Below are 11,857 nucleotides of genomic sequence, written 5' to 3' on the forward strand. Positions count from 1 at the left end.
TGAGGAGTTGTTCATCCCTTCATGGTCCGGCAACCGAGATGACACTAACACCGTAGGAGACTTCCAGCTGTTGTAATTCTACCTTTTATAGATCTTGGTGTTCTTGTACAAATTTTGCTGCAAATATAAGTCTCCTATTCCTAATTTATGAAAACAATTCTACTTAACTTTTTCTGGTACCTTATTTTCACTTTAATGCAGCTACCTTTGTTATCCAAAAGAAAACTTCATTCAACAAAACAATCGACATTATACAGACTAAGTACATAATTAAGTACAAAAATAATTGTCATTACTCATATTAGAGAATTAATCATTTATATCATTGTACAAAAAGCTTATCAGCATGTACATACTAATCAGCTTCACAGAAACAATCACAGATGATGCTTGATATAACCCTGGCATACAAATCCAATATAAGGCCTTGAAATAATGACCTGATCATCTCAATATATCCAGCTAACAACAGCAGCCATATTTGTTCGAGAGGAGTCTTCAGCGCATGTATTCATTGCCCATTATAGCACTTAAGCACCAGCTTGCCAATATCCAAGTTCGAGCACTTCAAATCCTGCAAAAACACCCCATGATGCTTGATACAAATACCAGCAGTGTGCATATGCGACAGAAAACCAGCTTCCCTGACTTTACAATTGTAAGCGAACACAGACCAGTTACTCAACCAGTGAAGGGCATAATGGTCTTTATAGCTACCCTGCTTCCATAGAAGAAGATGAACCCAGCTGTTGGCATACACCTTAATACACTGGAGTAGATTTTCATAACCAGAATCCGAGCAATCCCACACAGGGCAGTACTGCATAACCATTGAGATCCGATCCAGTAATGAGCATACAGCAGCCAAAGTACAAGTATCCACAGCATCAAATCCAAAACAGTAAAATAATTAACAATTTACCTTTTCAGAAAGCCTAGACTGCTTCTCCATACACTTATTCTGTTGCTTCTCCAAAATAGTAAAATAATTAACAATTTACCTTTTCAGCCAAAGTACAAGTACCACAACATCAAGTAGCGTTTCATCTAAAAGAAAAATCAGCACCAAGCACACGATCTTTTTGTATAAGATTCCGAGTTGTTCCCTTTCCTTTGAGATGCTACCCTATTAAACAAAAAGAAAAACTATACCAATCCACTGTTTTGGGTTAAAACAGTGTTGTGAAACTATTATTGTATTAAAACAATGTTTGAAACCACTATTGGGTTAAACACTGTTGTTAAAACAGTGTTTTGAAACCACTTTTGGGTTAAAACAGTGGTTTCAAACACTGTTTTAACCCAACAGCGGTTTCAAATACTGTTTTAACCCAAAAGTGGTTTCAAACATTGTTTTAACCCACTGTTTTGGGTTAAAACAGTGTTTGAAACCACTTTTGGATTAAAACAATGTTTGAAACCACTGTTGGGTTAAAACAGTGTTTTGAAACCACTTTTGGGTTAAATAGTGGTTTCAAACACTGTTTTAACCCAACAGCGGTTTCAAACACTGTTTTAACCCAAAAGTGGTTTCAGTTAACAGGAACCTCTGTTTTTAACCACTGTTTTTAAAACCTCTGCTCGGGTAAAAATTCATCCACTGCTGAAATGTATCCTCTGTTCTCATAACCTATGTTTATCCTAACCACTCTACAGTGGTTAGGATAAACATAGGTTATGAGAACAGAGGATACATTTCAGCAGTGGATGAATTTTTACCCGAGCAGAGGTTTTAAAAACAGTGGTTAAAAAACAGAGGTTTCCTAATATAAGTGAGGTTGCTAAATCCATCCAAAATGACTAATATTCTAAGAATGCTAAGTTGATAGAAGGGTAATTTGTTAAATATAGTTTCTAATCGTGTTTAATTGTTCGGCTATTATATAAAAAAGAGAAAAAATATATCTGCAGGTCAACCCAAACCCAACCTGAGATATTGTGACTCGTGAAAGAAAGATAGAAATTCGGCCCATCTACTTTGAAATGGGTTTAAATCAAATTATACTTTATCTGACAATTCTGCCAAATTTTAAAGATAAATTATCTTTTCAAAACATTTTAAAAAGAACAAAACTAAATCCGAATTCCTTAATATTTGAAACTTCCTATTCTATAGAATCCTTAATATTTGAAAAACTTAACAGTAGTCAGTAGATACCTTCTCAAATGCAATGATCAAATTTTATCTTGCAGTAATACCAGGGGTGTCAACTGCTAAACTCTGAAAATAACGGTAAACAGCCAACAGCTCATCTCCAGAATAAGAAGCGAGAATAGCAAGCTGAAAAAACAAACTATTCGCTATTACATCGCTATAGCTACGTAGCGTATAGGTAGCTTGTCATTATCATCCGCTATTCGCTATTAATACTATGGAAAGCGCATACCTTTACATAGATCATTAGTACCATAACAGCTGCTTGTGATGTGAGATCATTTTTCCTCTGGCATACCTGAATTTAATTATATGTAACAGCAAGATGTACAAATACGACAACATTTGATACTGATAAGATACCAGGTTCCGGCTGTAATTGTATACGGAATTATTAAAAGAATATTTTAGTATTACTATAGGAAGAAAGAAGTAACCTGCTTAATAAATTGGGTAAATCCGGAGCTCTGCCTGGGATATCATTGTTGGAAACGGCATAGTCAATACCTCTACAATAAATATAGTTAAAAAATCATAAAAACGGTTAGTAATTAACTGAATCAAATACAAATGATGAAAAATCAAATCCAAATGATGAAAAATCATAAAAACGGTTAGTATTACTATAAGATGTACAAATATGTACCCTTCATACATATCAGTTCCCTTAACTTGGTCCACAAACTCCTTAAAATTAACATGTTTTGGAACACCAATTTTCAACTGATTTCCATTATGTGGAAAGACCCATCCACAGGGCTTTTTAAGCGTTTCACCAGGCCAAATTACGTTACAAGTTGTGATCACGCTTTTCTAGTCTTTCCTTTACGAGATTATAACTAATGGATGTATGTCAAACAAACTGAAGCTGGTATGTGAACAGAACACAATTTAACCTGATGCGTAGTGGATGAAGCTGGCATGTGAACAGAACACACTGATTCCTTTCGCTTCTCTGAATCAGTGTTTCATCTTACTTCAGTGTTTCATCTAATAAGTGTTTCAACCCAACAATATAAATTTGCATCAAATAATGATGTATTGAATATATAACTAAAACATAAAGGTATAAAAAGTTTTCAAACTCTGTGTACCTCTTAAATTGGAGAGGAAAGTTCACTTTCGCCTCGAGCCCTATTTTGTTGATTCGTTCTTTGACGTTGAGCAAGTTCATGTGACGAAGAAGAAGAAGCAACTACCGCCGCTGCTGATTTATCCTTATCCACCAGCCTGTATATCATACATTCAAAGAGTCTAGAAAATCAAAATCCATTAAATGTAGATCAAAAATCTCCACTGGAGTATATACAACCACATTCTAAACTGCATTAAGGCTTAAAATCAACTGATTTCTTATCCATCACCATTAACTAATGTATTTAGGTATTTTCAAATCACAATTTGAACATGGAAAGGCATTTTCATAGGCTCTTTGATTCAGAAAAAAAAACTTGTAAAATTATAACTGATAGGACATACTTAACAATTTCAAACTAAATCAGAAATCACAATCGCAAAATTATAACTGATAGGACCTGTTTAGCAGCGAATGAACCTGTTCAACAGTGGATGAACCTGTTTAGTAGCGGATGAACAGATTTGCACAGACTGAACTTAATTAACAGTGAATGAACTTAATTCACAGTGAATGGACTTCTCAAATGTTTCAAACAATCACAGATTTACAATGCAGCGGATGGGGAATTATGAATATGCGCGGATGAACTATTTCGTTGATTCGTTCTTTGAGGCTGAGCAAGTTCATGCGACGAAGAAGAAGAAGCAACTGCCGCTGCTGCTGATTTATCCTTATCCAGCAGCCTGTATATCATACATTCAAAGAACAGCTGCAGTTACTAAATAAAATAAATAAACAGATACCAAAAAAGAACAGCTGCAGTTACTAAATGTCCTCTTGACACAAACGATGCCGATTAGTGGTGAAGAGAGATTGGGAAAAAGCACATTTAGACGCACTTATATAAAAAACCTTAAAGTAGATTATATGTTCATGTGCTCTTCAACTACCACTGTGTTAGTTGAAGTTGACCTTCTATATTGTAGACTCACCTCCTGTAAGTTCCCTCACAACCATCAAGTCAACACCTTCGGCGACTTCTTTCTTTAAAGTTGAAGCATCCACCAACTGAAATGGTGAATCAAACCACAGAGTCAACTATCATAATAACAACAACAGTTATTTTTGCCATATAAATTTTGATTAATCAGCAATGTAAATTTGTCTCATCAGAGTGTATTTTTTTTATTTGTTCGATCTGTGAAACTAATCTTTGACAAACTCTCATGTCTCTTTAAAGCCTATGTATCTGAATGTCATTGATTTTTCTCAAGATTAGGTGGTTCAATGGCTTCAACAAACTTTAAAGCCTGATCAATATACGGTATAAAACAACAAATCAAAATCAGAATTGTGTACCTGTACGATCGAAATCGGTGTCGGAATTGGGTTCGGAGAAGGCTGATAGGCGTATTGTTCTGGTGCCCGCCGGTGATTCCATCTTCGCTATTCTTCACTGAAACAAAAAATAGGGTTATTAAATTGCTTGATTTTTATAAATTTGCTCGAGTGAGTGATTTAGGTTTAAGAGTGGAGACCTGTGAATTTATAAGAGTTAATTCCGATGAGCCCATAGTGAACCCCTTGTCGCGGGATATTATTCGATTTTATACGGCGTACTTCCGGCGGCCGGAATAGTTGGATTCTACTGATCTTGATGAATCACAGGTGATGATCTAAATTGCAAATGCTTTAATCGAGTGTCAGATGTTTCAGTTCATTCCGAAATATCTATATGCATCTATTTCAACTAGTTCTATACCCGTCCGGTGGACAGGCATTTTAATGGTATAATGAAGCAAGAATTTTAGTATAGGTATTCTAAACAAACATTATTTGTATAAAACCAAAAATAAAGCGTGAGATTTCTAATCAAAAGACTCATATGTAGATATATATTATGCCTAAAAACATAGCAAAGGTTGTTAGCAATTCCAATGAATCAAATTATATCAAGTTTTTAAATTAGCCATTGACTCCCAAAACATAAGATCATAGATAGGTAGGTGATCGCACAATGTCAAGTAACAATCATGTTAGCTAAATATAAGACATAAAATGTTAAAGTTTCATGCAACAAACTTGTTCTTTATGAAGTAATGTATTGGCTTCCGACGTGATCTCCTAGGCCTTAGTCTCTCATGAGATTCATCTACAATAATGTGTTAAATTTCGTGCAACAAATATATTATCTACGAAGTAGAGTATTTGCTTCCGACGTGATCTCCTAGTTCTTAGTCTCTCATGAGATTCATCTGCAACATACGCATAAACCAAGGTGATGGGAATTTATGATATATTAAAGAATTAAATTGTTTACGAGATTTTAAGAATGTAATAACATAATAGTAATTAGGTAGGTAGAAAAGGTAGTAACTTCTTCAACTTATACCACCCACACCTCCTCCATGATGCGTCGGCTTGGTAACTGACTTCTTTAGATAACAAATACGAAAAACACATGTTTAAGATGGATAAATAAAAAAAAAACTACTTCAATTCCCACTATCCTACATCTTCAATTCGTGGGGTAGTTTGTTGGGTTGAGCAAGTTGTCAATATATAGTAGTAACTATGTTAATTAATAAGATTTTATTAATACATAAACAGATTCTTAGTTTTTAATTTTTTTAGTTATACTTATTAAAATGATAAATGTATTTTTAGTATATATATCTATAGGTTGTGTGAAAACATATTCAGTTGTACACAAAGTTTCTATATTTTTCGTCATTAAAACATAAATTAAGAGTTTGTAAATTTATCATCGCCAAAACCGTTTTGTTTTTTAACACATCATAAAGTTTGTTTTAATTAATAAGTGATTTTTTAGATGGTATATTATTGCTATTGAAATTCTTAAAAATCCATAGTCACAATACGTTTAATATGTTGACAACAAAGTCTTTCATGTTTACCTTTATTATCAACTTTCGTATCCATCAACTTCTCCATCTGAAACGGAAATCAAGAAAAGATAAATTAAACATCAACTTGATAATATAAAACTAAAAACTAAATAAGATCCGTTTATTTAAGACAAATGACAAATACCTTAATTGGCTGTGAGTTTTGTTTGCCGACAGTCTGCAAAGTTACATTGGCAGGCTGCAATTAAGTCAGCCTTTTTTGACAAATTCAAGTTCGGGTTGCTTTGGGTTAATGCTTCTGTGCGACATAACCAAATAAATGTTTCAAATGTTTAGCATTGTTTATCGAGTTATATGATTACAAAAAATGATCGTTAAACCATACCTTTGGGAGTTTATTCATATGCACGTTCGTCAGTGCACCACGTGAAAAGAGAATTCACAAAATTAGATACAAATTTGCATTACAAATTTTAGAGTGTAAAATAAAAATACTTTTTTTTTCGAAAACATAATGCATAAAACCATTTACCTCCTCAGGTTATCATGTCACATTCATTCTGGAAATTGAACAAAACAAATTAGTGATATTTACTTACGAAAACTAAGAAGAAATATACATTGAATAAGATACTAAGTTTACCTTTTGTGTTGGTATTAATAAATAGATACATTTGCGTGTTCATCTTCTGCTTTGATCATGACTTAACAACTAAAAAGTGGAGCCAGCAACATGTATAAATACTATGGAAACCGCCCAAAACCACCACAACTTATCTCCCCACTAACCTGAAACATGTTTAGTAGACGGTTATGTAATAAGTTTTTTTTTTCTTTGCTATTGTTTATCTTTGGAACTGATGGACTTTTAATTCTAAATTTTTATAGGTACTACAATGAGAATATAAATGTTTATTTTTTATTTATTAGCTATTAACTGATACCAGTTTTTCTAATGCAGGTATAAATCTATTTAGTATCGTGAGAACTGTAGAAAATTCAGGAGCCTAAGTATCTGCTGGGAGAAGATAAAACTACCAGTAGTTGGCCTTTGGACGGGTAAAAGGAATTTGAAAATTAACCGTCCACTTTATGCGATCAGGTCAAAAGGGAATCTAGAAACCCCCATGTAACCTCCCCTTCTAGAAGCTTTTCATGAATTATAAGAGTCAGGATTTAATTTCAACTTCATCCAACGGTTGAGATTGCATGTTGTACCCATTGACTTTAATGGGAACATAAGAATATATAATTGGGAAGAGGAAATTAGGATTGGGTTAGGGTTTGTGAAATGTAGATTAAAGAAGATAGAGAGAGAGACGAATTCTGTTGTTATGGATTTTACACTCTGTTCCGGAGACTCATTTAACAGGGGGAGGGGAGGGAAAAGAGATGAAAATATGAAAAACCATGTTCCTGAATTTCATTTAACAGGGGGAGGGGAGGGAAAAGGGAAGAAAATATGACCAAATATAACCATATATTCATCCTCCCAAATTGGAGAGATTAGGAGAGAATTTTCCTTCCCCTCCCCTCCCCTCACCTCCCCCTGTTAAATAACTCGGGAACATAGTGTTAGAGAGAGAGAGAGAGAGAGTTGAGCTTTTTATACCTCAGTTGTTTAAATTTTGAATCTGGAGCCATATTTAAATTTTGAATCTGAAGCCAAGATTTTGAATATGGCCAGTGGTTTGGATGAACATCAGTGGTTTGCCCTTTTGTATGAACATCGGTGGTTTGCCCTTTTATATATGTGGGCAGACCTTTGAAAAGGTGAATGTGGGCCACCTTTGAATTTTAAAGTGGGGCAGTGGTTTGAATTTATGATGTCACCATGCTCTCTCTTTGGCTTCCACCTCATTGTTGATGACATAAGAAAAGCCTTGTTGGACATGCTCTCTCTAGCTGACACATCAACTTTTCTTATGTCATTGGGATTTCTCCTTTTATAGAAAGTATAGATTGTTATTATCCTTACACACACAACATATTACTCTATCTCTCTTCCCCATCTTTCTTTCTCTCTTCCTTCTCTCTCTCTCTCTCTCTCTCTCTCTCTCTCTCACAATCACACCAACACATCACCACTACCATCACCACTGCACCTACACCACCGCACCGCCACTACCACCGCACTACACCAATCCCACCACTGCACCGCCCTCCACTGCACCACCCCACCATGTTTGCTCCTAGATTTTGATTACATCGGAATCCTAGGTCACCAGAATAACACCCGCCGCCCAAGCCGGTGCTTGCTGAGGATTTCAGAGACACCACAAAAACCCGTACCCGATCTCCATGTTCGACCACTTCCGCTTATGAGGGTTGTTGTGGACGCCAGAGAGATGACCGAAGGTCGTTGGATAAATCCATGTGATAATAAGGTTTGGTGGCGTTCTGTTTTGGGGTTTTTCTTGTTTTTAGGGTTCTGGATAAATCCATATTTAAAATGACGGTTTTTAGTCCAAATAGGTTTCTTGGAGATCGCAAATCTGATTCCAGTGTTGTTTTATGATGGTGGTGATGGTGTTGTTGTCTGCAGAGAGAGAGAGAGAGATAGTGTGTATACGTTTGTATATTATTTATTATATTTTTATTTTTTTTAAATGATAAGGGCAATTATGTCATTTCACAACAAAACTAACAAATTCGGTGGTGGACGGAGTTAGGAATACGGACTCAGAAGCTTACAAAATAAGTATTTGGGCATTCATGGCGTGAACTCAAGTTGTTAAAACCACTAAAACACAGATCAAAAACTAATTTACTCGTATATGGATTTTCACATTTTGCAACCAAACACATTGTACGAAATTCGAAGAATAAGCATCTTGGTACTTAAACTAGTATTAAACCCCGGGTTGTGATAAGGATGTAAAACCATGCCAAGTAGCATCAATGAGGCAATGACACACCACCACCAGCGACCACGCATGTCCCTTGCGGTGTGTTATTGTGAAAAAAGTTAGATCCAACTATAATACATGGAAAATAATAACTAAGTTGATCTAGGACCTCATGTTGCGAAGACACCGTTAAACGAAGAAAAATAGACGTAAAAATGTTAAACTACACACGCATGATGTGGCGTGTTAACTCGCAAATTTTAGACCAAAACATAAAATGAAAAAAAAATGTAAAAGGTGAAAGTTTAGGGCCAAGGTTGAAAGTGAAGGTTTCGGGATTAAAATGTAAAAGATGAAAAGTATTAGATTAAAAGTAAAAAAAAAAAACAAAGCATAATAAACATGGAAAGGTTACTTGTACTTTATGCTTACAAAGTTGTGTAATAAACTTGATAATACACATACATACATACATACATATATTATTTTGGTCAAAAATTAACAAAATGAATTTAGTAACTGCACTTCATTTGTGAGGTAGCATGCTCTCCGGAATTATGAGTTACAGTCTCGGGATCCCTGAGAATGACTTCGGGATACCAATTTGTAGTAATAGATCTATAAACGAAAAACAAATGGAGCAATGCTTGTTGAACAATGATGAAAAATAGTCTATAATCAAGAAAGACACAAGATTAGTTATGAGGAAAAGCCCTTAATATCTCGAAAGATGACCGCGGGCACAAGAACACAAGAGCTAACAATTGCCTAGCTCCGATTCTATTAAAATGTAAAAGTTAGTACAATAATGAGCAGTGGATCGTAAGCTAAGTGTTATAGTTGAGAATTCGAGTGTCTTGCGTGTTCTACATCTATCTAGATACTATATTTATACTAAAAATATCCTAACTATCTTTCTGAAATATCCGAGATTCTCAGAAGACTTGGCTAGTCTTCAATATGACTGTTGTTGGTAATCCCCACATTTAAAACAAGTTCCCATCAACCTCTTATGCGATTTCTCAGGGAGACTTGGTCTAAGAGTTGTTTACGTCTCTAAACCAAGCTCGGGATCCCTAATTCTAACAGGATACCAAAATATCTTGAGACATTAGGATCCCAAGCCATAAAAATAACCCCTAACAATGGCCCCCAGAATTATAGTTGTTATCAGCTACTATAAATTCTCCTTTTCAAAATTCAAACTAGTAATAAGTGGATAAGACTATTGATTTGATAGGGCGCTTCCCTAGAAGATACAGTTGTTGCCTCTCTCTCTCTCTCTTTATAATCATTATTCTTCTCCCTTCCTTTCTATTCCATCCAATCTCCAGGTTAGTCACTTTCTCTACTTTTCTCGTTTTCTTTGCATCTACTTGAATTTCTTTCCTTGGGGAAAAAGTTGACACGATTCACTTCTTCTATCACTTCCGATATACCCCCTGAATTCACCGAGCAAGGGATAGTAGAAGCATGTGAGCAAGAACTCTGTTCTTTCAATGATCAGGACATTGGACATTGAAGTCCTTAAATGATTCGCTTCTTCTATCACTTCTGATATACCCCCTGAATTCACCGATGTTGGACATTAAAGTACCAAAATTAGGGATTTTGATCTCGAACTCAGAGCTGACTTCATCTCTGTATAATAAGGTTTATTTCCTCGCTAATTTTCATACCTAATATTTTCTTTGCTTCCCCAAGTTCTTTCGTAACAAATTCCATTTTTCATAGATCTTTAGCAGCTTTGATTTCTTGCTTGTCTTTACAAATAACAAGCATATCATCTAGATATAAAAATAGATAAAGAAAGTCACCTTGTAGATCCTCCTATAAGTAAACACAACTATCATACTTGTTCCTTTTAAAACCATGAGTTATTAAGAACTCATCAAACATCTTTGTGCCATTGCCTAGGATATTCCTTTAAGCCTACAAGCAATAGCGGATGCATGAAATTTTTCCAGTGAACCTGTTGTTTTTAGATAATCCAATTTCATAAGACCGAACATTAAAATTATCGGGTTGGTTTGACGGTTCAGGTCGGTTATGGTTCATCACATTACAGAATACGATACAATAATAAAAAAATTATTGTCATTAGACTCCTACTAGGGGCGGAGTGGAGGCCCGGGGGTGCCTCGGACCCCACCAATTTTTCGCTCGTAGTGTTTAATTTTACTGAAAATTTCTGAAAAAGAAAATTGTAATGTGAAATATTGAATTTTTAAGAGTCCAGCCCCCAACGATTTGAATTTTGAGGGTCCAGCCCGCACCGAGTTTTCGTTCAAGCTCCGCCAGTGACTCTTACTGTCTTACAGACCAACCAAACATGTTAGTGGACCCTTATGCATACATATATGGTCTTTATAGATAATAAAAGAAGTTTCATTTTCCATTACTTTTATCGTTTACCAATTCTAGCCAACCAAGAAGACCTTAAAAGCCATTGTCAATTATTTGTAAATCAAATAAAACAGGTTTGTGTGGGTGAACGTCTGTTTAGGTGTAATCTTGGTTTTGCTTGGCGTAGTCTCTGGCTAAGTTCTGCTTTTGGGTTTGGAATAAATTTGGCTGTTGATTGTTCAAAAAAATAAAAAATGAAACAGAGATCATGAGATGCTCCACTCATAACGGGATTTGTTTGGTGTAGCAGAATCAAGGACACCCTAACAGAAGTAACTCACGTATCTTGTTTTAAAAAAACCATTAGTAATGAGGATCGAATCCAAAACAGTATGTTTAGCCTTAACCATTGGACTCCTTCATCAATTTTTCTTATGGGATGAGTTCACTCCACATTTTTATTTATATGGTAACACTATTAAAAACTCAAAACCCAACGGGTCGTGTGAACCTTGTACCTAGATCTGCCCTTGCATACAAGCATGCTTTGTCTTCACTT

At 35.2% G+C, this 11,857-nt stretch overlaps 1 protein-coding gene and 1 long non-coding RNA gene across 2 annotated transcripts; both read right to left on the reverse strand.

The window, feature by feature from the left end:
• Nucleotides 1-238: 238 nt before the first annotated feature.
• LOC110942443 lies at nt 239-1,312 on the reverse strand. The gene is made up of 2 exons (XM_022184223.2): nt 923-1,312; nt 239-820 (listed from the first exon to the last, which is right to left on the reverse strand). Exons 1-2 carry the CDS (start codon nt 950-952, stop codon nt 512-514), a joined length of 339 nt encoding a protein of 112 aa, XP_022039915.1. The 5' UTR covers nt 953-1,312; the 3' UTR covers nt 239-511.
• A 351-nt stretch (nt 1,313-1,663) lies between these two features.
• On the reverse strand, nt 1,664-4,983 carry LOC110942444. Its single transcript, XR_002594845.2, has 8 exons — nt 4,772-4,983; nt 4,593-4,689; nt 4,226-4,301; nt 3,250-3,976; nt 3,052-3,145; nt 2,593-2,664; nt 2,388-2,453; nt 1,664-2,281 (listed from the first exon to the last, which is right to left on the reverse strand). It is a non-coding gene; the product is annotated as an uncharacterized LOC110942444 (long non-coding RNA).
• Nucleotides 4,984-11,857: the final 6,874 nt, after the last annotated feature.

Source organism: Helianthus annuus, chromosome 5 (assembly GCF_002127325.2).
Source record: "Helianthus annuus cultivar XRQ/B chromosome 5, HanXRQr2.0-SUNRISE, whole genome shotgun sequence".
In the NCBI taxonomy this organism is placed as follows: domain Eukaryota; kingdom Viridiplantae; phylum Streptophyta; class Magnoliopsida; order Asterales; family Asteraceae; genus Helianthus; species Helianthus annuus.